The 27,567-nt window shown below is 32.5% G+C and overlaps 2 protein-coding genes across 2 annotated transcripts in view; both read left to right on the plus strand.

Annotated features, from left to right (window-relative positions):
• LOC126878537 (follicle-stimulating hormone receptor) overlaps positions 1 to 27,567 on the plus strand; it is a 188,425-nt gene that overhangs the window by 24,370 nt on the left and 136,488 nt on the right. Inside the window, exon 3 of the mRNA XM_050641310.1 lies at positions 8,698 to 8,769. Within this exon, the coding sequence (XP_050497267.1) occupies positions 8,698 to 8,769 (72 nt within the window). The remainder of the gene's footprint in view (positions 1 to 8,697; positions 8,770 to 27,567) is intronic.
• Positions 11,641 to 27,567, plus strand: part of LOC126879216 (facilitated trehalose transporter Tret1-like) — a 28,542-nt gene continuing 12,615 nt past the window's right edge. Inside the window, exon 1 of the mRNA XM_050642270.1 lies at positions 11,641 to 11,996. Coding sequence (XP_050498227.1) covers positions 11,918 to 11,996 — 79 coding nt within the window. The 5' untranslated portion in view covers positions 11,641 to 11,917. The remainder of the gene's footprint in view (positions 11,997 to 27,567) is intronic.

The raw sequence follows: 27,567 nt of genomic DNA on the forward strand, positions 1-27,567 counted from the left end.
AGACATGGTCATAGAGAAAAATGGTCAAACGTGATCGCGAACATCCATTAGTGGATTGCATAAGAAGAAGAAGTCATGGCTTACCTAAAATTTGGATAGATTGATACACGTAATTAATAATTTGCTCTGAAAAATGAAAATATCTCGAAAACTAATAAATTTAGACATAGGGAATGTTATACAAAAATTAAAGTACGGTAATAGTACTTTTCGATAGTGATATAAAATTACTGAGAAAATAATGTACTTGCGTTTTGACTCACCCTGTATTCAATATAAAGAAAATTAGCAATATCGATCATTTATGAAAATTTTGACAATAAACACAAATTCTGTTATGTCATCAATAAACGATTGCCGTTGTGCTTATTTTTATTTATACAGGGAGTTAAACTTGTTACGATTTTCATATAAAATTGGTTATAACTTTGTAAATACCCTGTATAAGATACTTAACCTTTATATTTTTGTAATGGAGAAGTTAAGAAGATTTCGAATATAGAATAAAATACAGGGTGTTTTATTTAAAAAAAAAACATAACTTTGATCTGCCACTATGTTATCGAACACCCTGTATCATTCTAACTAATTTTGTAATATTAAGTTCAAAGTTAGCTACAATTTTTGTTATCAACTTTTATCGCTATCCAATACTATAATAACGGATCTACGGAGCTTTACCCCACTAATCAATCACCTTGTATAACAGCAGTTAAATATTGCATTGTTAGCTAGTTCAAACCTATTCTGAAAATTTCAGGTACCTACGTAGCCTAGAACTATTTTTAAAATGAATTAACAAAATTTGCGGTGTCCGTGACAACAACCAAGCCAAGTATATAAAAAGGTTTTAAAATAATATATTTTGTAATTTGTAATTTGTACAGGTTCCTACCTAAACATTAATGTTGTAAAACAAAATCAGCAGATCACATACTTCTATATGGCATATCGAATAAAAAATCTAGACTGGAATTTTCCAGTCTGAAATTTTCCAGACAGTAATTTTCCAGTCTGGATTTCATAGAATTTGGAGTAGCCTGCAGTTAATTTAAAACAGGAATATATTTGCCGCAGAACTAAATAAACAATAAATAAAACCTGTTTTCATTTATTTTCAGGCCTTCAAAATTTGGAACCCATTAGTAAGATTTTGAGACAGTCGCAAATTTTCGAAAGTATATTATTTAGTTTGTATTTAGAAACATATTATTTAAAAATTCCAGAAAAAACAATACTATCAAACTCAAATTGATCAAAATAATAATCATATATTCAACTAACAAAAAGACAACAGAACAGAAGAGATGGAAGTAGTAGTAAAAGAAGGTATATTTTTAAAAAGAAAATTAAAATGCCAATAAAAACAGCAAAAATAGTAAAGCAGTACCTATGTCCAGACCAAATCTCTGTAGAAAGCTGAAAATGCATAAATGAGGGCAACCTTAGATATGTATGGTGTGTTTATCAAATTTAAGATTTATTAACTTTAAAATGAACTTTGGAAAAAAAAGTATTGATTTTGTTATTTCCTTTTTGTACTTCACTTTACAATAAATGAGTAATAAAAAACTGAATAAATACATATATGTGTTAACATAATATCTTAAATATTTATACAGTAATATCTAGTTTAAAACATAATTATTTGTAATTAAAATAATTTAGAAGTTACTTTTACTATCACAAAAATATATTAGGTCAGAAATTAATAGTAAATTGCCGATAATTCAAACTTGAATAATAATAATTAAGTAAGTATCCTTAGAATCGCTTAAAACATAACAAAATCTGAAACAAATAATCTTCCTTATAGTCTAAGAGCTGGGAGCGGATTTTGTGCGTGATAAGTAGTGATGTGAGTTGTAAAATTACATAACTTACGTTACATAAATTACACGTAACTTACGGTAATATTACATGATACCCGTAACTTAATGTAATTTATGTAATTTTTGGAATTTACGTAATTTATGAAATTTAACGTAACTTATGATAAATTTACATAAATTACCGTAATTTATGTAATTACTGGTAAAATTACATATATTATGGCAACTTATGCGCGCGCAATTGTCGTAAGTGCGGTGCGCCGGTGCCGGCGCGCGCGAACCAGTGGGTGCTATTACGCTCGTCGCTCGTTAGTCGTTCCTTAGTCTGAGTCAGGCAGGTTATGTTTACATTTCTGTTATTGTATGTGTAATGTGTATGTATAAGTTAGTTTTCGACTGTTCTTTCTCTATTCATTCACGCAGCGTTGGTTACTTTACATTTATTTATAAGGAAGCACAGAAACTATAAGGTAAGAAATATATTATTTCTACAAACAGCAAAACACGTGCCGGTGATGTCCATAGCAACCTTAGATTGGGAAACACAGGGGCGGGCCTATCGCATATCGACTGTACGTTAAATCTAACGCGCGTCATTTTATATGTGGCTACAGTACTTAATTCTGAATTCGGTTTACCAAGTTTTATTCGATTTTTTAGATTAGTTTACTGTACAATAACTATAAGAATGATAGGAGCAACGGGGTACTTGTGCATGTAGCATGTGTAATTGAATTACACTGACATAACTTACTAAATAAAAAATTTTGATAACGTTGAGGGCAAAATAATGTAGTTGTCCGATCCAGTATTCTGCTTATTCGAATTTCATTAAATTGTTACACAGATTCAATTTTAATCTTTCTTCTATTTAAGGATGCCTAACAATTTTTTATGCCCTCGTGCCCATCAAATACTTTGAAAAATAATGTTTTTTCCCTTCTTAATGTTTAAGTCTACCTGAATATTTTTTTTAGGTCATAAAACATGGTGAAACGTAAGACAGATATCTGGCTTTATTTTGAAGTGTTACCTGCGGGTTCTTCTAATCAAAAGACCATAAATGTGAGGTGTAAATTTTGCAAGAGTGTACATGCAAAAAATGCTACAAGAATGAAATCTCATCTTCAACAATGCACTTATGTGCCGCATATGATAAAACTTAAATTCAATATTTTAACTCCAAAGTCAAAGGGGAATCACTCTAAATTTCCATTTGAAACATCCATGAAAAAGATCACATCGGCAAAATTGGATAACGATAACACTGATGCTGCTTGTACATCATCAACGGTTTCCACAGCATCAACATCTGCTTCTGATAACATTCATGTGGAAACACCTGTTTGCACAAAAATCAACAGAATACAATCATTTTGTGATCGAATGACACACGAACAAAATAACGAATTGAATATTTTGCTTGCTAGAGCTATTTACACCAGTTCAGCACCACATTCAATTACCGAGAATGAAGATTGGAAATTGTTTTTTAAAAAAATTAGACCTTCATACACCTTACCATCGAGATATATGTTATCAAATCGTCTCCTGACCGAAGAGTACGAGCGAGTTGAAGTTCAAGTTAATGATAAAATTAAGCAAGCTGACAATTTATCATTGCAATGCGATGGTTGGTCCAACTTGCGAAATGAAAGTGTAATTAATTTCATTGTTACAACACCCGAACCGTTATTTGTCAAATCAGTACTAACAAAAGCAGAGAAGCATACCGCAGAATATATAACAAAATTAATGGTTGAAGTTCTGGAGGAGTATGGACCTAAAAAATTTTTCGCTATTGTGACTGATAACGCAAAGAATATGAGGAAGGCTGTGAGACAATGTGAAGAGATGTATCCCCATCTTGTATCATACGGCTGTTTAGCGCACACATTACATTTATTGTGCAGCGATATTTTGAAATTATCTTCAATAGAGACACATTTGTCACATATTATACATATCGTTAAAACTATTAACCAGTGTCAAGTACTGAGAGCTCAATTCACAGAAATAAGAAATGAGATGAAGTGTGGAGTGTCTCTTAGCCTACCTGTAAAAACAAGATGGGGTTCACATGTAAAATGTCTTCAAGATCTGACTAAATGCAAGTCCGTCCTACAACGTCTAGCAATATCTCCAGATAAAACAATTCAAGATAGAATACGCAGCGCAAAAGCAAATTTACTTGATGAAGGATTCTGGATAAATTCTAGCGCTCTTGTTGAATTGCTTAAGCCAATTACTGAAGCAATAACACGTCTTGAAGGAGATTCTTCGTCAATTCATTTGGTTTGTGAAACTTTCGCGAAAATCGGTAGTAACATATCTACTCATTTAGAATGCGTGAAACTAACGGATTGCGAAAAAACAGAAGCGATGGATAAATTTATATCAAGGAAGGAATACGCCCTTCAACCGATCCATTTTGCCGCAGACTTACTAAACCCTCGGTCTGTTGGTGCAAATTTATCATCAGCCGAAAGGATTGAAGCGATGAAATACATTACTACTATGTCAACCACGACCACGATAGAGATTGGTGATGAAGGAGTGTCAAAGATTACTGAGGATTTAGGAAACTATTTAGCTAAAACAGACTTTTTTGGCGAAACATTTTTATGGAACATACTCGATAATGTCTCTTTGGTTACATGGTGGAAAGGATTTTGTGGACATTCATGCCTCTCCAAAGTTGCAGTCAGGATATTGACAATGCCGTGCACTTCTGCGGCAACAGAGAGAAGCTTTAGCTCCCAGAGCAGCATTCATACGAAGAGAAGAAATCGCCTAACAACTCAAAGGGCAGCAAATTTAAATTATATACAATATAATTCAAAATTGCTGAAACGTTCACGACAACATCACATACAAAGTCAATATCCTATAGAAGAGACTGTACAGAACAACGTTTCGATAGAAGGTAGAAACTTACAGAAGGAGATAGAAGTAATTGAAAACCATATTTCCGAAGAGGAAGAATTAGACGAGGTAATTTTAAATTTAGGCATTTTTTAGATATGTGATATGTGCATGTGATATATGCAGTTTGCTTCTTTTCCGATTTTCCAATGCATTCCACCGTTTTCGAATAAAAAATTATAAATCTTATGTTTTCAGACAATATCATCATGGCATTCAAATACAACAGGAAATGGAAATTCCGACGATGATTTTAATTTTGCTGACTTTGCAATGACCGATGATGAAATTGATCAAAGAATGGAAACTAGGGAACAGAGACCAGCACGCATTTTGAGACAAAGCAAAGTGAACATTTTAGAAAACGTCTTAATGAAATCGGTAAATTAGTGTAAACACATACATATTTATTGTTTATATTCCAAAATTATCAATTTCAGGGTAAAGGCACAGAACAACCCCAAAAAAAAACGGAAGTCGAGAAGGATACTTCAGATGCCGAAAACAAGGTAGTTAGATCTGTATATATTATATTATAAACCCATTATTTTTACTCTCTATGTTTACACTTTCCTATTTAATTTCAGGATGCAGTTCTGGATTTGCCGGAGATAAAAAAAATTACACAAGGCTCATTGGAAGAGCAAACAATTGAAACTTCGACGTTTTATAACAAGAAGGTCTCCAGTTGTCTGCGAAAAAGGAAGTTGTGATTTATAAAAGCCGCTTAAAACAAAACTAAAGAACCTATGTTTTCATTTCTTTATTATTTGTATGTATTTCTTATCCACTTTTCTTTATTTCATAAGTATGTAGTTACTTTGTGTTTATTATATTCAATATGAATGCAAACAATTGATTTTTTAATACAATGAACATAAATTACATAAGTTACATAAATTACATCTGGTTTGTAATTTTTGGGTAATTTTACACGTGTAACTTACAATTTCTGAAATTACACGTAATTTCACATCGCTAGTGATAAGTAATATGGAAAAACTATACGGGGATATGTTGAATTATTTGTGTACATGACTTTCACCAACGGCCGGAAACCAGAGTTGGGGCCGAGGAGAGTTGGGGCCGAGGGTAGTTATAAGGGGCCAAAGTCGCGGATTTTATTATTTTTTTTATGACGCTCATGATCAAGATAGTGCACCAAAATTTGGTAATAAGTAGGTCATGACGTACCTAAGTAAAATCTCTAGGGGCTCAACGCTGCGTGGCCGACAAAGGGGTGGGGGTAGGGGTGAATATAAAAAATATAAGGGGTTTTTTGCGACGTTCGTGATTGAGATAGTGCACCAAAATTTGGGAATAAGTAGACCATGACATAAGTAAGTAATATTCCCAGAGTCGAAAACCAGAGTGGCGGACGAGAGTAGTTATAAGGGGTAAAAGTCGCGGTTTTTATTTTTTTTTTGTGACGCTCATGATGGAGATAGTGCACCAAAATTTGGGAGTAAGTAGGTTATGACGTAACTAAGTAAAATCTTCAGGGGCGGAACGCTGCTTGGGGTACAAAGGGGTGGTAGGCAGGGGTGAGTATAAAAATATATGGGGGTTTTTTGCCGTTCGTGATCGAGATAGTGCACCAAAATTTGGGAATAAGTAGATCATGACATTACTAAGTAAAATCTCCAGGGGCGGAACGCTCCGTGGGGGACAAATGTTGTGCCGGGTCACAAAAAAAATAATACACACTGCGACTTTGACCCCTTAAAACTACCCTCATCCCAACTCTGGTTTCCGGCTCTGGGGATTTTACTTAGCTAAGTCATGGTCTACGTATTCCCAAATTTTGGTGTACTATCACAATCTAGCACGTCGCAAAAAACCCCTTATATTTTTTATATTCACCCTTTATCGGCCACGCAGCGTTCCACCCCTGGATATTTTATTTAGTTACTTCATGACCTACTTATTTCCTAATTTTGGTGCACTATCTCGGTCATGAGCGTCACAAAAAAAAATAATAAAAACGGCGATTTTGACCCCTTATAACTACCCTCATGCCCAACTCTGATTTCCGGCTCTGAGGATTTTACTTAGTTATGTCATGGTCTACTTATTCCCAAATTTTGGTACGCTCTCTCAATCACGAACGTCGCAAAAAAACCCTTATATTTTTTTTATTCACCCCTGCCCCACCCCTTTGTCGGCCACGCAGCGTGCCACGCCTGGAGGTTTTACTTAGTTACGTCATGACCTACTTATTCCCAAATTTTGGTGCACTCTCTCGATCATGAGCGTCACAAAAAAAAATAATAAAAACGGCGCCTTTGACCCCTTATAACTACCCTCACCCCCAACTCTGGTTTCCGGCTCTGGGCATTTTACTTAGTAATGTCATGATCTACTTATTCCCAAATTTTGGTCCACTATCTCAATCACGAACGTCGCAAAAAACCCTTTATATTTTTTATACTCACCCCTACCCCCACCCCTTTGTCGGCCACGCAGCGTTTCGCCCCTAGAGATTTTACTTAGTTACGTCATGACCTACTTATTCCCAAATTTTGGTGCACTATCTCGATCATGAGCGTCATAAAAAAATTATAAAATCCGCGACCTTGACCCCTTATAACTACCCTCGGCCCCAACTCTGGTTTCCGGTAGTTGGTGAAAGTCATGTACACAACTAATTCAACATATCCCCGTATAGTTTTTTCATATTACTTATCACTCACAAAATCCGCTTCTATCTCTCCGACTATTATAAATACGTTCACCAAAATATAGGTAGGTGTTAAAACTAACAAATTAGTGACTACAATCTTAACGCTAGCATATCATAGACATTAACAACAAAAATATAACTTTACTTGTACATAAACACATAATTTTAATATGATCACTATATTCACTATACTGTACATATTTATTTATACAACATTGTTTAGAACAAAATAAGTACACATTAATTATTATAATTGGCTCGAAATTTAGACAAATTGGCATTTTAAATTCACTAGAATAGAAACTCTGTAGAAAAAATGTAATTGAAGCAAAATTTTAGGAAAATTTAAAGAATATGTGTGCTGTATTTTCAAAAAGTAATGCACCCACATATACCTACAGTGTGTCAACTTCAGAAAAGGTGCCACCCTTTGTAATTTGGTCCCCCTATAGAGAATATAAAAATATGCAAAAACACGTCAAATTTATTGGTAAGGGAGACATTTGGTAGACCAGTTTTCAACTAAATTACATCAACCCTCTAGCGGAGGCGGACACACACCCCACAATTTTTAATGGTTGAGGGATAGCTCATTTTAAAGATCGTTTAACAACCTTTTTAAAAATACCACACACATTATAGTTTATTTAGTACTTTTGGCAAAATCAAGTGAAACCATAAAGGAGTATTGGAGTATTTTGAGTATTTTTTGGAGTATTATTGGAAAAATCAAGTAAAACTCTATAGGTGTTAAGTATCGAGTTCAGAACTCCAAAAATATTTTGGAGTACTTACCTATTGAGTCCAAAAAGATTTTTCCTAAAGTAGTGAAAAGAAACATAATGTGGTATTTTTGAAAAAGTAGTTGAACGACCTTCAAAATGAGGTATCACTCAAACCCCCTTCCATTGGAGATTTTGGGGGTTGTGTCCGCCCCTGCTAGAGGGTTGATAGAATTTAGTTGAAAACTGGCCTAAAAAATGTTACAAATAAATTTGACGTCGTTTTTGCATATTTTTAGATTTTCTATATGGACCAAGTTACAGTGGGTGGCACCTTTTCAAATTGACACAGTGTATATTATTTTAATAAGATACTTATACTGTGGCAGAGTGATAGAAACCTGTAGGAGGGCAATCGGGTGAAAATTGTTATATCTGTGCTTGTCAACACTTGTCCCAACTTACTGTGGGTGCAATACTTTGATCTTAAAAATCTGTATCTTAAATGATGATACTAATAAGTTGTAATTTTCAGAAACATCGGCAACAACTTGATTCCATTTTTAAATTCGGATTCATTCCCTCCAATGGACAACCTGGTTGTACTGTAAGTAGGTCTTTTGAATTTGATCCTTTATGAAATCTTTTGAATTGGCAACGAAAAACTGGTAAATGTGTATCTATTATTTAATTTGTTACGAGGGATATAAGCTTTTACATTTTTTCCATAGTTTATTTAGCATAAGCTGTTCAACATTTCTATATTTATATCAAGTGTAAAATAGTGGTGTACTAGTTAAATAAACTGAAGACTAAGGAAATTGAGGCTCCGGGATGTATTCTTATGAAGATTCTAGTGAGGGAGCTCAAAGCATGATGTAACCAAATGGGGTGCAGTCCAACCCGGAAACTAAGTGAGTTTAATATTATCTATTAAACTAATATTATTTTTAGTTAAAAGTTATCTACACATTTAAATACACTCATTATACAACTACATGGTAAAGCAAAAATTTTTTTAAATGTTACACCCTGTATATTTTTTATATTGAGATTACTCTCATAATTCCTGTTCTTAAAATATGAAGTTCGCACTACCTTGTCGCTATGAAATTAACACCATGTATATAAAGAAGGAATACATAAATAATTATTAATTTTATGTATTAAGGTAAACAAATGTTCTAGTTTTCGAATTAGGTTTAAGAGGAAACAGTAGCGATCAACAGGTAGCAAAAACGCGTTCCAAGATTGCGGCTGTAATTTTGAATATTTTTTGGAGATATTTGGCACACGTATTCGTAATATAATAAAGAATGGCGGTACAGAGCCCAATTTGAAAAATTTATTAATATGTGGAAATTACTCTGCAATTAAATACAATATTAAAAAAACTAGCCTGTACCGCCATTAAGAAGAACCAAAAAATATACTTTCTTCAAATAAACTTTTTTATCTGATGCCTAGATTTTGTGTCATTTTGGAACTACGTCGAACCCGTTTATTGGAATACCTGTTAAAGGAATATCCCGCTTTAAGGAATAAAAATTTGAGGTCCCGAAACGTTTTTACCAGGCACCAATGATCGGTTATTAGAATAACCCCGTTATAGGAATACTTTGGCTTGGCACGAAGGCTATTCCAATAAGCGGGTTCGACTGTACTAATTTTTTTATTTCATTAGTAGTTCCAAAATGACACAAAATCTAGGCATCGGATAAAAAAGTTTATTTGAAGAAATTGTATTTTTTTGTTCTTCTTAATGGCGGTACAGGCTCATTATTTTGTGTTAAATTACAGAGTAATTTCCACATATTAATATATTTTTCACATTGGGCTCTGTACCGCCATTCTTTATTATATTACGAATACGTGTGCCAAATATTTCGAAAAAATATTCAAAATTACAACCGCAATCTTGGAACGCGTTTTCGCTACCTGTTGATCGCTACTGTTTCCTCTTAACAGAAATCATTAACGAATATTCGTATACAGTGTGAACTACAAAAGAAATTTACGATTTCCTCATATTTTTTAAATTTACAAATTTATGTTGTTCTGTTATTTTCTTGTGGCATTTTTACAATTTTAACTATTTATAATGGGAAATAAGCCACAATATTATTAAAAAATGATTTTTATTAACGTTTCGACGCCCAAATCGGGTGCCGTTGTCAAAATACAAAATACTATTAACATAAACAAAAATGTTGTTGCTTAGTAAAAAAATTCTTCTAACAATTTATTTAATTTGACTCATTTATATCGGCAATTCAGATACATAATATGATATATTTTAAAGTAGAAGACTTTAAAATGATATTGCCAATATTTATGAGTTGCGTTCCTGGGACGACTTTACTGAAAGATAGTTCATTCGATTACATGAAATCAACCCCAACTCAAGAATATCCGTCACAAAAAAATCATAGAGGAAGAAATGCAAAAAGTTATATGCAACCGCAAGCTAGGTATCTCATTGAGAACTAGAATACATTAATGCTATGTTCTCTCCACCTTGCTCTATGGTGTTGAAGCCTGGACAATTACAGAAGCAACACAAAAGGGAATCCAAGCATTCGAACTCTGGTGCTACCGTAAAATGCTCAGAATATCCTCCATGAGCCATACGACAAATGGGGAAGTCTTGAAGAGAATAAATAAGGAAAGAGAGCTTATGCTTATAATAAAAGAGCGAAAAACAACGGAAAGCACCGTAAGAAGAAAAAGACCCTTACAAATTGACCCCCTGCCACTTCCCGGTTTCAGATCTCCCGCAAATTATTTTTTTCTATGGATGGATGCTATAAAATATGCAACTTCTCTCACTACTTTCATACATCCAAAACGAAAATTTTTTCACGCAGTGAGAAAAGTCGGCCATTGCAGTGAGAAATATTTTTTCTCACGGGTTCTCCGCCAGTGTTCCATACATATGATAGCCGTTTCCATGGTAACCTGCACAATACAAACACAATTTATTGATGTTGTCAAACAAAATGTGTTGACACATTACTCAAACACCTAAATAATTATTTAATTTTGAAGTTTGAACTCTTGACAAAACTGCATCCATAGAAAAAGTACTGTGTACAACGCATGAGAAAATTACATATTTTTCCCTCGCTTGATTTGTGGCATTCGCCTCGTGCTTCGGCTCGTGCCAACAAACTTCTGAGCTCGTGATAAATATGTCTTTTTCTCACTTGTACAATATACTATCCCATTTTTTTTTTTTGTTGTATTTTCTTACTTTTCCATATTATTACTATTTTCTGGCCTCGATTATCGACTCTGACCTATAACTCAATAACCGTAAAATATTTTTAACAAGTTTATCAAACCCACTAATAAATTTTTAATAAAATCTTATCACTTTTGGTTAATTATGATTCAAATTTTAACACTCGTGGTAAATTTTTGCTTAATTTTTACAATAATTTTAGGAGACAGCTTTCAATACATTCTCTTACTTTCCTTAAAATGTGTTACTAGACTTAAAAATGTATCGATAGAGACAAATTTTATTAACACTTTCATTAAAACCACGGTTTTTCCCCCTCTACATGAAAAATAAGAATTTGATCCATAAACAAGTTAGCTGCCAAATTAAATGCATTATTATTACGAATTTCGCCTAATGACATCGATGGGTTGTGTTTAAAGCTCCAGTTTTCAGTGCATATCGGCAATAGTGGTGAGAGTTCTGACAATATTGGTTGTAGTAGCTGTAGTGTGTAGGAGCTGCTGCAAATATGGTCGTAAGGAAGTTCTTTCCCGGTGGTGCGTACAAGGGAGAGACACAATGGCCCCAGATTATGGCGATACTGATTGGTAAGTAAAAGTTTATTTTTTTTTTAATTTACAAAGGAACAATTTTTCCCTTCATTTATGGGCAAATATTAATATGTAAAAGATTACTAAGAACGTAAGCGCAAAATTGCGGATCAATCTTTTTTAAATGCATCCATTTTTTCGAATCCTGAGAAAACTAGTAAAGTATTTTTCGAAAATTAAAACGCAGAATGAAAGATTATATTATTACCGAGGCCAAAAGTCCCTGAAAATTTCTATAATGTTTATTTTAATAAGTTACAGGGGTGAAAAAAAGAGACAATTGAGTATGATTTTTGATTTCAAAAATATCATTCAAAAGAAACTGTTTGTTCATTCTATGGGATTTTCGGCCCTTGGTGTAGTATTTGGTTCTGCAATTAAATTTTTCAAAAATGTTAATATTACTTTTCTCAGAATTCGAAAAAAATGAATGTATTTAAAAAGCATTGGTCCGAAATTTTGTTATACTCTGTCAATAGATTGTTGTTGCTTTGGTTAAACCATACACATTCTATAATAGGTTTCTTCTGTATCTATCTTTACTGTGGCTTATTCTATCGACTAAGATGCAAAATATGCTATATACAGGGAGGAACTCAATTATGGAATAAAATTATCTCTGCCCTTGTTTTAAAATTATAACAAACCGTCGATGTTTATATATGAATACGCGCTTTTTAAACATAAATTTAAATGTACAGGGTGATTCACATAAGCATAGCATAGTTTAAGATGCAAAAAAGCTTTATTTTTAATGTAACATCCTGTATGGTTTTATATTTTTAAAAGCTACTTAACAGCTTGATTACAATGAATTATATGATTGGGGTCTGTTATGAATATTACAGGGTGAAATTTTGAAATTACTGACTGTGGAAACCGCTTATGGAATAAAATTGTTTGTGTCCTTATTTTAGAAAATTATAAAAAAGTGAATTAACTTAATTTGCACTTAAGAGAAATATATTTACACAACATAACATTATTAGTCACATAATAAATTAATAACAAAATAATTCTTAATTGATAATTATTCATTTTAACCACTTACATTTTTATCATTAATAGATACAACTAAATGCTTTTAAGGTACTAGTACACTTTAAGAAGACCAAAAATCAGCATTGTTTTAAGATTTTTTTCTCAGAACCGTTATTAAAAATGAACATAAAACTTTTTACATTTTAATATCTAACTCTCAGAGAATACAAAAAATAAATCTTTTTTCATTTTTGCACGTACACTAACATTGTAGAATGTGCCAAAATCGAGGCCTCGAAAAAAAAAGTAGTTCCGATGTCGAACAGTTAATCTCAGGATTGGGATCTCTGAAACAAAAAAATCGAAAGGCATTTGAAAAAGAAAGGTTTCTTTGAAATATTTGTAAAAAAATCGCCCGTTTTTCTTCAGTTTGTTATGGTTAAAAATATTTATTTTTTATTTTTTGGTTAAATTGTGGTAAATTGTCACGTAAGAAACTTTCCTTTTGCAAATGCAGTACGATTTTTTCGTTTAAGGGGGGGGGTATGGTTTGAAATCAACATATCAAGCACATCTTTGTGAATTTTTTTCGAAACTATGGTACAATTATTTTATTTTTAAATTAAATAAACATATCAGTACAATTCAAAGAATATTTAGAAAAATATTTAAACCAAGATATTGAAAAGTATGCCATTGGTGACAAATTCTGACAGGCAGCTCACAAAAAAATGGATTTTGCGGTGGACATCAGAACTCGTCACTAGATCATACGAAACAAAAAATTCAAAAAGATTTAATTAGCTTATGAGTCTTACTAGGTCACAACGTCGAGTTTTTTTTTTATTTTTAATGATTTTTTAATTTTTGGCATCACTCAGAAATCAAAAAATTGAAATTTTTGGTAAAAATTTTGTGAAAATCAACAGTTTTATTATTGTTGAACAAAAAATAAGCAAAAAAAGAATAATATCTCGACGTTGTTACCTCATAAAATGTCTCAAGAAAATATGTGCAAAATATCAGGTAGATCGGCCTAGTACTTTTTCAGTTACAATGTCCACAGCATGTGAAGAAGTAGTTTTGAGAAAAATGCGTTTAAAGTTTTGACAACTGCATCTTCATCTTCTTATTTGTCTGCCAAATCGTAAAGTGATGCACATTGAAATATGTTTTTTGAATCGAGGAGTAATCTACAAAAGAGAAGGCGAACAGTTGTTTAACATTTCTCACTACGCTCAAGCGTGCTGAGAGTCGAAGTCGAAGGTAGGGATATTCAAACACGCTGTATCTCTGGTAATTTGACTCCGATTATTTTGAAATTCTCAGAGAGTATTCTTGAAAGTATGCACTTTTATTTGAAATCATAAAAAAAATTTAAATATTTCAAACCTTACCCCCCCCCCCCCCTTAAAATATCCCAATCCTGAGATTAACAACTGTTCGCTATTCGCCATCATTTTTCGAGGCCTCGACTTTTGCGCCCTCTACAATATTAATGTAGGTGCATAAATGAAAAAAGTTATATTTTTTTCCTCTCCAAGAGTTAGATATTAATATGTGGAAAGTTTTATGTTCATTTTTAATAAAGGTTCTGAGAAAAAAATTCTTGAAAAAAAATGATTATTGTTGGTCTTCTAAAGTGCACTAGTACCTTAAATATTTTCGGTCTTAAAAATATGTCTTTGAATCTTTGATCACTTATTATTAATTGTACATTAATTAATTCGAGCGAATTTCAGGGCGGATAATAAATCTGGTTTAATTTGTAGTCTTTTGGAAAATATCCTGGAAAAAATCTGCAATCTTATCAAAAACGTATAATCATTTTTTTTTTAATTAAATGTCCATTACTTCCCTTTGTTGGTTTAATTTTTGATTTTAAATTATTTACTAATAATTTTAATGACTCACACAAATTTACGTGTTATCTTTCTAATAAGGTAATTGATGTTACTATTAATTTATAATTATTGTTTATAATTATTGATATATGCGAGTTGATTTTGCAATTTCGGATTTTTTAATATTTTTTTGCTTCTCGAGTGGCTTCGAAAATATTATCATCAAATTCTGACACTATTAAAATTCTATTTCATTGCAGTGTTCCCGGCCTTCTAATTACTGGTTTAGGTGACAAAGGGATACCAGGGAGTCTTCCTTGATATTTTATCCTTCAAAAGAGCATTTAAGAAAACTGTTTTCATAAAATTTATAAAATTTATTACTAACAGAAAATAATTTCTTATTTCTTGTGTAATTCTATTTACCCCGTTGGCTACACAATAAGTGCAATAAATTAAGTTAGGATAAAAATCTTTAAGTTAACAGCAGCTTTTGTTGTTAATTTAAACATTTAAACACAAAATTTAACACGTATGCCCCAGCACTTGAACGCATTAAACTATTTATATCTGTAATCTCAGTTATAGGATTATGTAAACTATCTTGTATAACTCTTCATCATCATTTAATATTCGCTTGTCCACGGCTGGACATAGATCTCTCTCACAATTTCTCCCTGTTTCGATCTTGTGCCTCTTGCATACAATTCCTAAGCTCTGACCTCTGCTTCGCTAAGCATCATCTCTTGGTCTCCGTTCCAGTATCCGCTTTGTCCATCTTTTATCCGTCATTCTAACCACGTGAGCTGCCCAGTTACATTTCTCTGTTGCTATTCTCTCTACTGCATCCGCTACTCCTGATCTTTGTCATATCTGACGGTTTGAGCTCTTGTCTCGTTGTGAAACGCCAAAAATACCACGCTATATCGCCCTTTGAGACACATGGATCTTTTGCACTGTCCTGCTGGTCATGGTCAAGGTATCCGCTCCGTAAGTCAACACTTGTAAAAACACCGGTTTTTCTTTTAGGGCATATTGGTATGTCAGACGATTTTAAAATACGGTTCAGCTTGCCGAAATCTGCCCAATGTCCAAGTCAGTCTTATACATCTGAGAAGCTCATAGGTTTGGTTATCTTTTTCTATGCGAATCTCATGATCTAAGTATTTATAAGCCATTACTTGGTCTATGAATCTTGTTCCTATATAATATGACTTTGCTGACTACAAGATTTGTTATAATCTGTGTTTTAGATATATTAATTTTCAATCCTGCTTCTAACGAGGAAAGGTTGAGCTGATTTAAAAGTTCTTTGGCCTCATCTATCCTATCAGCTATTAGCACAATATCATCTGCAAATCTCAGGTGGCTAAGCTTTTGTCCGTTTATGTTTATGCCCTTGTCAGTCTAGTGTCAAAGTCAAAGTCTAGTGAACAGTTTCGGTGATATGGTGTCCCCCCGACGTAATCCACGTTGTATGGTGAATTTCTGAGTTTGAACCCACTGTAAGGCTACGGTCAGGCAAGCGTCAATTTACAGCGCTGTAGTGACAGTAAAATTAAGCGCGAAAATTGGTCCTACGGTAAGTGTAGTGGATGGCCAGACTTAGCTGCAAAATATCGCGCAGCAACATAGCAACATATAGTTTAAGATCCGAATAGGAGGTCGAAATGTACCCATCTGCTTGTCGGATGAAACATTTTCTTTATTAATCCTCCGTTAGTCGCTATCGGTGTCACACACCGACGACAGAATTATTCATTCGGGATTTACAAAATAACTGTTTTTTTCTATCGCCACTTTCTGTACCTCTTCCTATCAACTAACCTCGTGTTAGTGTACATTCTTACCTTCTTGGGTACAGTTGTGCAAGTTTTATAGCTATTTTCGGTGCAAGACTCCGTAGCGACTAACGGTGTGGTTATTACTTTATTGGCATAACTTGCAGTTCAGGTAAAGATTTAGCATCTTATTATTGCATTTTATCGGTAAGTTTTGGTCAAGTCTTATTTATAGATGTCCTTTGAAGCCGAACAAAAACGTTGGAATGGAATTATGGGAAATGGTTCCTAGCGACGATGAAAATTATTTTGACGATGAGGGAAGTGAAAATGAAAGCGGTTTTTCATCTTATATCTGTTGTTTTTCAATAAAACATTTGCAAAAATATTTTTCAGTCATTCCTGTATACAATATAAAATATTTGTACGAATTTTATAGCAATAACAATTTTTTTTAAATTGTCGGTCTCTGACACCGTAGCGACTCTTGATGCTCCGTTTATCCTAGCGACTAACGGAGGGTTAAATTTCATACATAGACAAACACGACCAGCATGGGTTGCCTATCAAAATCGTCTCATAGCTATCCTTAAGGGGGCACCGTAAGGATTGAAATCAACATTTTAAGCACATTTTTGTGAATTTTTTTGAAAGTCTGATAAAATTATTTTATTTTTAAGTTAAACAAACGTATCCAGTATAATTCAAAGAATACTTAAAAAAATTCAAGGAAAAATATTGAAAAATAAGCCAACGGTGGCAAATTTTTAAAGACACCTAGAAAAAAAATGGATTTTGCGGTGGACATCCTAACTTATCATTGGAGCATGGCAAATAAAAAATTCAAAAGATTTTATTAGCTTATATGTTTATCGAGATAACCTTGTCGAGTTTTTTAGTTATAACGATTTTTGACTTTTTGGTATCACTCAGAAATCAAAACAACGAAATTTTTTGCACAAAAAAGGCGAAAATCAACATACATATTATTGTTAAATAAGAAATAAGCATAAAACAAAAAATATATCTATAACGTTACCTCAAGGAATGTCTAAAGAAAATATATACAACATTCCAGGTGGGTCGGCCAAGTAGTTTTTGAGTTACAATATCTACAGCCTTTGAAAAAAAAGCAGTTTTGAGGAAAAAGCGTTTAAAGTATTGTTAACTTTTATTTTTTTTTGTCTGTCAAATCGTAAAATGATGCACACCGGAATATCTTTTTGAATCGCAAAGTAATTTACAAAAGAAAATGGGAAAAGCTGTTGACCGTTGTTCATTACGATCAAGCGTGCTGATGCGAACCTGCTGCAAAGTGAGTCGAAGATAGGGATATCCAACACTATCTCCCTACCTTCGACTCGCTTTGCAGCATCTTCGCGCCAGCGCGCTTGAGCGTAGTGAGAAACGGTCAGCAGCTGTTCTCATTTTATTTTTGTCAATTACCCCGCGATTCAAAAACATATTCCGGTGTGCATCACTTTACGATTTGACAGACCAAAAAAATTTAAAATAAAAGTTGACAATACTTTAAAAGCGTTTTTCTCAAAACTGATTTTTTCAACTCCTGTAGAAATTGTAACTCAAAAACTACTTGACTAACTCACCAGGAATTTTGGACATTCCTTGAGGTAACACTGTCGAGATATTGTTTGTTTTATACTTATATTTTATTTAACAATAATAAATATGTTGATTTTCACCATTTTTTCTGTAAAAAATTTCGTTGTTTTGATATCTGAGTGATACTAAAAAGTCAAAGATCATTAAAACTAAAAGAAACTTAACAGAGTTACCTCGAGAAACTCATAAGCTAATAAAATCTTTTTGAATTTTTGTCTACCATGATCCAAAGATAAGTTCTAATGGCCACCGCAAAATTCATTGTTTTTGTGAGGTGCCTTTAGAAATTTCCCACCGTTTGCTTATTTTTCAATATGTTTTCCTGATTTTTTTAATATTCTTTGAAGTATACTTAATATGGTTATTTAATTTAAAAATAAAATTATTCTCTCATACGTTCCAAAACCATTCACAAGAATGTGCTTAAAATGTTGATTTCAACCCCTACGGCTCCCCTTAAGGATAGCTATGACACGATTTTGATAGGCAACCCATGCTGGTCGTGTTTGTCTATGTATGAAATTTAATAAAAAAAATGTTTCATCCGGCAAGCAGATGGGTACATTTCGACCTCCTATTCGGATCCCGTACTAATAGGTTAGGACCCATTCTCACGATTCATTTTACTGCTCTTACAGCGCTGTAAATTGTCGCTTGTCTGGCCTTATAGTCGAGGAAATGAAGCATTTTGGCTCGCAATTTTTTCGTCCAGCATGGATATACTTGAAATTTTCACAGAAGGTGGGGAATAGTCCAAGGATCATTTTCTATATCATGCTGCTGTACGCTAAAACCTTGGGGGTGGTTGCCACCCCATCTCGGGGGCGGGATTTTTTTATTAAATTTTAACCATCGTAAATCGATGTAAAAATTAATTCTAACAAAAATGTTTTTTACATTTTCTTCGTAAAACTAATATTTTTCGAGTTATTCGCGGTTGAAAGTCACAGTTTTTCTACGAAAAAATCGACTTTTTTAGAGGGTTTTTCGAGAATACCTCGAAAAATATGCATTTAATCAAAAAAACTGTAGATATCAAAATTGTATCATTTAGTAACACAAACCATATTCTTTTTCTGTAATATCTTTAAGACCAATAAAAACCGAGATACGGCATGTTAAAAGTTAGCTTTTTTCGTCAAATGCTTAATTTGAAATATTCAAAGCCACATAACGGAAAAACTTTGCATTTTTCGAGGAAAACTTATAATATAATATTTTTCAAGTATATAGTTAGATCTTTCAAAATATAATAATAAAAAGTTTATAGCCTGAAAATTAAGCGACTTATGATCAAAAAAAGGTCGGTACCTGTTTTTATGTATGAAAAAATCAGTGAAAACAACCCCCTAACTACCCTCCTAATTAAAAATTGGTCTTCACCTTTCTGTAATTCCTTTTATATTTGTATTATCAATACACTCAAGAAGTTAGACCTATTTAAAGGGCCTAATTTTAGAAAAATTAGAGTTTAAAGAAAAATTATTTTTTTGCAATTTCCCATTTTTCACCTTTTACTTCAAAATATCTCCGAAAATACTGGAGATACGAGAAAAATGATGGACCACTAAATTGTAGCTTTTTAATAACTAAAATTTTCTTGTGCATAGATTTTCATTTAAGTGAACAGTTAGAGAGATATAGCTGTTTAAAACCTCTATTTACGAGCAAACACCCCCTTATTCGAGCCTTTTAAACCCACCCTAATTAAAATCTAAGGGATCTTACGGAATTTACTTTACACAATATTATAACTCTTCAAAAATCCTATAACGTCAGTTTTTAAAAAACTTTTTATCGCCAAAAATGAAGGAGCTATGTTTATAAAACGATTTTTTTTTTCGAAAAATTCGAATAGTCCGCTTATGGATAATTTTCAATGTATGTATAATACCACAGAACTGGTTCGTATACTGAAAGATGACTAAAAAACTATTTGTATTTGTATTTGTACATATTTGTAAATTCGTATTTTTGTGTAAATAAATGTTTTTGTAATTCCTTAATTCTACTTTTTTTTCTCTATAGATCTATTAAAATATCTACTTAAAAACTGTAATGTTATTAAGGGTGGTTTTTAAGGGTTGAACTATTATGATATTATATTCTATATATTACATTAAGTATAAAACAATCATTTTTAACCAATCAAATCCAAATTTTACACATATTAAAGTTTAATAATAATAATAATAATAATGACTTAAAGACGAAAAAATGCGCACCTGGATGGGTAAACCTCTGCACGGGCGACATCCCAATGAGGTCAGCCAAGACTATGTCGACAATACAGCGTCGAACTATTGGTTGACATCAGGAAAGATGTTCCCTGAAACAGAGGGTTCATTACTGGCCATTCAGGATCAGGTTATACCAACCAGAAATTACCTGAAATATATCGTCAAAGACCCTCAGGTTCAAAACGACAGATGCCGATATGGTTGTCAAGCCCAAGAAACCATCCAACATATTACAGGGGGCTGCCAGGCATTTGCTGCAACTGAATACAAGGAACGGCATGATGCAGTCGGAAAAATCCTCCATCAGGAGATAGCTATCAAGCTGGGACTTCTCCAAACGGACCATCTCCCGTATTATCAATACGTCCCTGAGAGTATGCTTGAGGATGGCAACTACAAGCTATACTGGGACCGCACTGTGCTCACAGCCGCACTGTGCTCACAGACCAAACAGTGGCACATAATAGACCAGATCTTGTACTAGTTAATAAATTAACAAAACAAACAACACTAATTGATGTGGCGATACCTAACAACAATAATCTACGTAGTAAATTTACTGAAAAGATCGCCAAGTACAGAGATCTGGAAATTCAAATACGAAGGCAATGGAGAATGCAAAGTACCCAGACGATACCGATTATCATGTCTACTACTGGAGTCATTCCGAAGACCCTCCTCGAAAGCATCAAAAAGCTGGGTCTGAATGAACATCTTTATAAGACCATGCAGAAAGCTGTACTACTCGCGACGGCCAGAAGTGTACGAAAATTTTTGGGAGATACACCTGCATTCCAAGTCACCTAGGGCTCGATAACACGGAAAGAGTCCCACCAGAGCTCAATCCTTTTGATACCGTAGGTATCTGGGATGAGTCAATTTTCCCCTTAGAGGGAGTGTGAGCCGTATGGCTAAATCTGGAAATGACTTATAACTCTACAATATTTTTATTACAATATTTTTATATAATTTTTGACAATAAGGGGTAGTTTACACCCCTAAAAATAATGAACGCCGTTAAGCATGATATAGAATATGAAGTACAGGGTGAGATGATCCTAATTCCAAATTTTTATGTTAATCGATGCAAGCCGAAATTATTCTTTTAGGATAAGTAAATTTTTAATATATAGCTCCAACAAGGGTGGTTTTAAGGGTTAAAATATTATGATAGTATACCTTAAAGCATAAAACAATCATTATGTAACTAATAAGAACCAAATGTTGACGATGTTAAAGTTTAAAATGTTATTTTATAATTTTTTACAATTAGGGGTAGTTTTCACCCTTAAAAAACTAAAAGCGTACAAGGGATCAATATAGAAAAAGAACTAGAGCTGGAAATCGATGCTGGACGAAAAAATTGCGAGGTTTTGTCAATTTTTCAGCTTCATTTCCTCGACTATTATAACCATAACTGTCGCAGTAGAAATGCCTGTAAGTAAACACGTTGTATTACACCCCGAGAAGAGGAAGACCGAGACTTAGGTACCAGGGCAACCTAGAAAATGATTTGAAATTTATTGGAATTAGAGCATGGAGAAGAGTTGCCTGAGACAGGGGCGAATGGAAGATTGTTCTGAAGAAGGCTTTGGCTTATAAAGGGCTGTAACGCCACCGATGATGGTATTACACCCCAAAAAGTTTTGTTTTAGTTCCTGTATCTTTCAATTATTATATATTTCATATTCTTTGCCACTTCAGGTTACATAATAATAATTTTGCTTTGTATTTACTGACCTTTGTAGAAATGAAAGATAAGAATATATATTTATGAATATTTAATATTATTTATATTTTATTGCTTACTGTAACCATTTTTAATTTTTTTCGTCACGTTTTTCGTTATCTGGGAATAATATTTTGCTAAAATATATGGAGTTACAACAATATCTGTGTAAAAGGTACTAAAACCTTTTTTTACTAATAAAAAACTTAAAAAATAATTATTATTGACATATTTCAATTCTTATATTTGCGTAAACGCAAATTTATTTATGTTTTTATTGATGGTTCTATAAATTAATTATTATGTTCCTATCAAAATATGGTGGCAGTTAGCTAGAATATGGTAAAATTCTAAAGGGTCTAATAATAGTTTTTTAAGATTTGAGTCAAATTTTTTGAATTCAGAACTATTACGTGAAAAATATCTACAAATTGGGTCAAATTTTCCTCAATTTTATATTTATTTTACCATAAAAGCTTTTAAATGTTTCTCCATTCACATTACTTTCAATTTTATTAGTAATGTTTACTTTTCGTGTAATGCAAATATCACCCTATTATCCGTTACTTAGCAGTTTTGCTTATTAAATTATGAATACATACACATTTATTTGGAAAATGGAAAAATATACAAAAATAATGAGTTGTTTATATATACTGACCAATCATTCTTAAATGACATAAATGAGATTAAATTGAAATTACTGGAGAAATAGAAAACATTGTTGAATATTCTCAAGTCTAAAAATTTTTTGTAATTACAGTTCACAATAGATTAATATCCATTGGAAATATATGCTTTATCAAAATATTGTTCTGCTTGTCTTCACTTTTTTATGTTTTATTTTTCTTAATTTTTCAGTAAAAGATCCACATTGGTTCTAGTTCTTCTTTATAGACTTCAAGTATCATTTTTCGTGGCATCTCTGTTGTATTTTTCTATCTGTTTATTGTTACTTCTTTCTCTCTTAAGGCCGTCCACTTCCTCCTCTTTTAAATCTCCAAGAAATTCTACACAAAGGAATCATCGTATTGTGTGATTTGCACGTTCATATTGGCCGTGTCATATCAGTACTAAATAATGCAATTTATGATTTATTGGTCACTCAAATGTTTTGCACAGTCTAAGTATTTGCATTGTTATAATACACACTCATGGATATATTTTGTAACTGCCTATGATTCACTCTGATATACCACTACTGAAATGACGGCGTTCTCATAAAATTTATCTATTAGTTTAATTAAATTATTTTTTGAATACAACTTTTAAAAATATAACTTTTTGTTCTTTTCTGCATTGAACATCAGTCCAGGTGTCATCAGTGTCACAACCAAACTTACGGTTTGTGGAAACCGATGTCGTATATTATTTTGCACTCTCGATTATTTTGTCTTTCAGATACATTAAGTGTTTTCAGGATCACTATCAACTTGATCGAAAGAAAGGTTGTTTTCTTAGAATTCATTGATTCTTGAGGAATTTTAGAACATGGTCTTTTTTATGGGTCTCCCCATATGAAATCAAATTAAAGAAAATCCCCAAAATTGCAATAAAATCAATAACGATAGTTAGCGTGTTATATTTTTCTTTTGCCGGTCAAATTAATTTTTAAATAATTAATATTTAATTGTAGCTTCTATCTTTTTCTTATCATTAGTCATTTATTTTAGACTAATTCAAAAGAATTATAATATTTTCAACGAAAAGATAAACTAATGGTATTAAAAAGGCTTCACAATGGTACAGTCATCGTCAAATTAAAACAACTTTTATCTTAATGATTTTTATTTTAATGATTTATTTTTAGAAATATCAATTTAATGTTTGGCTTAATGTAAATTTTAAGATATTTCTACGTTAACTTCTCTTCATTATAAAGAGTTGCTATTTAATGTTGAAATTATTTACCTGTAGTCGAGGAAATGAAACTGAAAAAATGGCAAAGCCTCGCAATTGTTTCGTCCGGCATCGATTTGTACAAAAATTTGGGATTAGGCTCACTTCACCCTCTAGTTCATTTTCTATATTGAGCCGTTGTACGCTTTTGGTTTTTTAAAGGTGAAAACTACCCCTAATTGTAAAACATTATAAAATAACATTTTAAACTTTAATATTGTCAACGTTTGGTTCTTATTAGTTACATAATGATTGTTTTATGCTTTAAGATATACTATCATAATATATAAACCCTTAAAACCACCCTTGTTGGAGCTGTATATAAAAATTTTACTTATCTTTAAAAGAATAATTTCGGCTTGCATCGATTTACATAGAAATTTGGGATTAGGATAATCTCATCCTTTACTTCATATTCTATATTACATATGCTCAAGGGCGTTGATTATTTTTAAGGGTGTAAACTACCTTTTATTGTCAAAAATTATATAAAAACATTGTAACCATTAATATGAGTTGAATTTGGTTTTGATTGGTTAAATAATGATTGTTTTATGCTTTAGGATATAATATCATAATATTTTATTTAACCCTTAAAAACCACCCTTAATGACATTACAATTTTTATAAGTAGATAATTTAATAGATCTATACAGAAAAAAGTAGAATTAAAAAATTATAGAATAGAATAGAAATATGCTTTATTGTCACTGAAAATTTTTACAATTTTATGGACAAAGCTTACATACAGTCAAAAGAAAAATAATATCAACAACAAATAACATAAATAACAACTACAATTTACTAAAATTAGATAAATCGTCAATATACAGTAAATATGATATAAAACCAAAGACAAAAACAATTAATTGCAAAATTTATATAAACTACAAATTGAACATACTTACAACAAATAAAATACATTAGGAATTGACAGTTTAAGCTACTGCGTATGAAACCCAATTTTCTTAGTTATTCATTAAGAAATTCTTCTATTGAATAATAATGGTCTTTTAGATAGATAGGTTTTTGTCATTTTACGGAACTTTGGGAAAGATGTTGCAGATTTATAGGTCTGGATCCCGCGTATGAAAAAAAAGTTGATTAATAGCAAGCTTAAAATTTGTTAATAGCTTAAGGGTGTCTAGTCGGATAAACTTTGATATATGGGAACACTGTAACAGGTGCAGTTTTAATTGTGGAACAGGTTAAAAATTTGGAACGGTCAGACCACGAAAACAGCACATTTATTTTGTCCGACAGAATAGACTTAAACTCTCTGAACAGAGATTAAACTCTCATGCAAAAATCAGACTGCTATTTATCATCTGTCATAATTCCTGTCATTTGACATATTCTACAAGTTCCACTCATTAAAACGCACATTTCGTGATAAATGGCAATCTGATTTTTGCATAAGAGTTTAATCTCTGTTCGGAGAGTTTAAGTCTATTCTGTAGGACAAAATAAATGTGCCGTGTTGGTGATCTGACCGTTCCAAATTTTTAACCTGTTTCACAATTAAAATTGCCCCTGTTTCAGTGTTCCCATATATCAAAGTTTATCCGACTAGACACCCTTAAGCTATTAACAAATTTTCAGCTTGCTATTAATCAACTTTTTTGATACGCGGGATCCAGACCTATTAATTTGTAAAGGGAGATGGTTGTAAAGTTTTTTTGCGGAATATATTTTTTTACTTTACTAACTCGGTGGATGGGATCGGTAAATAAATATCAAAGATTGAATTTCTGGTGGAGTAAATATGATTGGGCCTTGCTGGAAAGACATGAAGGTGTTTGCGAATTAAACAAACCGTTTCAAGAATATATAAAGATGGAAGTGTTATAATTCCGTGATCTCTGAAGTAACTTCTGCAATATGTAGATCTTCTGAGGCCAAACAGATATCTTATTGCTCTTTTTTGCAATTTAAAAATAACATCAAATTGAGCAGCTGTACTAGAACCCCAAAAAGGAAGACCATATCGAAGATGAGACTCGAACAACGAAAAATATGTTATTTTAGAAGATGCTAAATTAAGTCCTCTTGAGACAGATCTTATTGCATAGCAAGCTGAGGCGAGTTTCTTACTTAACGAATCGATATGAAGTGACCATTTGAGGTTGCTGTCTAAAAAAATACCAAGAAATTTTACAGAATCAACGGTACTGATCTGGCTGTTATTAAGAGGCAAAGGTTGAAGAGCTCCTTTATAGGATAATGCTACTGTTTTATTTATATTAAAAGAGAGTAAATTAGAGTCAGACCAGGTCTTTATCGTCAGTAGATCCGAAGTTATAGTTTCATGAAGAGATGCAATAGTTGGGTTGCTCCAAGTGATACTGGTATCATCAGCAAAAAGACAAAAAATTCCCATCGATTTTTAAATTAGTGATGTCATTTATAAAGATAAGGAACAGAAGAGAACCCAATAGTGAACCTTGAGGTACTCCACATGCAATGTTTTTGAGACTAGAGTCAGTATCATTTGCTCTAACTAGTTGTTTCCTATTATTCATGTAGGATTGGAACCAATTCAAAGAAGTACCTCTAATTCCATAGAAATTTAGTTTTTTAATCAAGATGTCGTGATTTACACAATCAAAAGCTTTGGCATAGTCACAGAAAACAGTGGCGGTATAAAGATTATTATTTAGTGCTTGATAAACCTCATCTAGTACAGAAAACACGGCATCAGTGGTACATTTATTAGTTAAAAAGCCGAACTGATTTTGAGATAAAATGTTGTTATCAACGATAAAGGACATAAGTCGAGTTTTAATGAGTCTCTCAATAATTTTGGAGAGTACCGGTAGTAAGGCAATATGTCTATAGTTGCAGGCATTAGATTTTTCACCACCCTTATGAAGAGGAATAATAATGGCTGTCTATAGGCACTCTGGAAATTTACCTTTTTCGAAGAAATCATTAATTAGTGAGACGAGGATTTCCAACACATTTTCTGTGAGATTAAAGAAAATTTTTATAGATAGTCCATCATTACAACAAGATGATTTGCTTTTGATACGATTGATTGTTTGGGTCAGTTCAGAGTTATCGACTGGTTTTAAAAAGAATGAATTCGAGACTTTTCTTGAATTAGGGAGATAAGAAATGGGATCTTGTTGCGGCAAAATAGTTGATGTTATATTTTTACTCACATTAACGAAGTAATCGTTTAAACTTTCAGGATTTGGAAGGGAAAATGAATGAGCTGTGTGAGTTTTATTTCGAGGATCGTTTGTTATAGACCAGGTTTTTTTGCAACACTTTTAAAACTTCCCAGACGATTTTGTTAATAGGCTTTTTTAGCTGATTTGACAAGTTTTAGATATGTTGTCCTGTACTTCGTGATATGTTCAGTGACAGAAACATTGGTAGTAAATTTCTTGATGTATAGAAGTGAACGCATATTCTTGGCTGATATGCGGATACCTTTCGTAACCCAAGGTTTTCGATGTTTTGGCT

This window comes from Diabrotica virgifera, chromosome 1 (assembly GCF_917563875.1).
Source record: "Diabrotica virgifera virgifera chromosome 1, PGI_DIABVI_V3a".
Lineage (NCBI taxonomy): Eukaryota > Metazoa > Arthropoda > Insecta > Coleoptera > Chrysomelidae > Diabrotica > Diabrotica virgifera.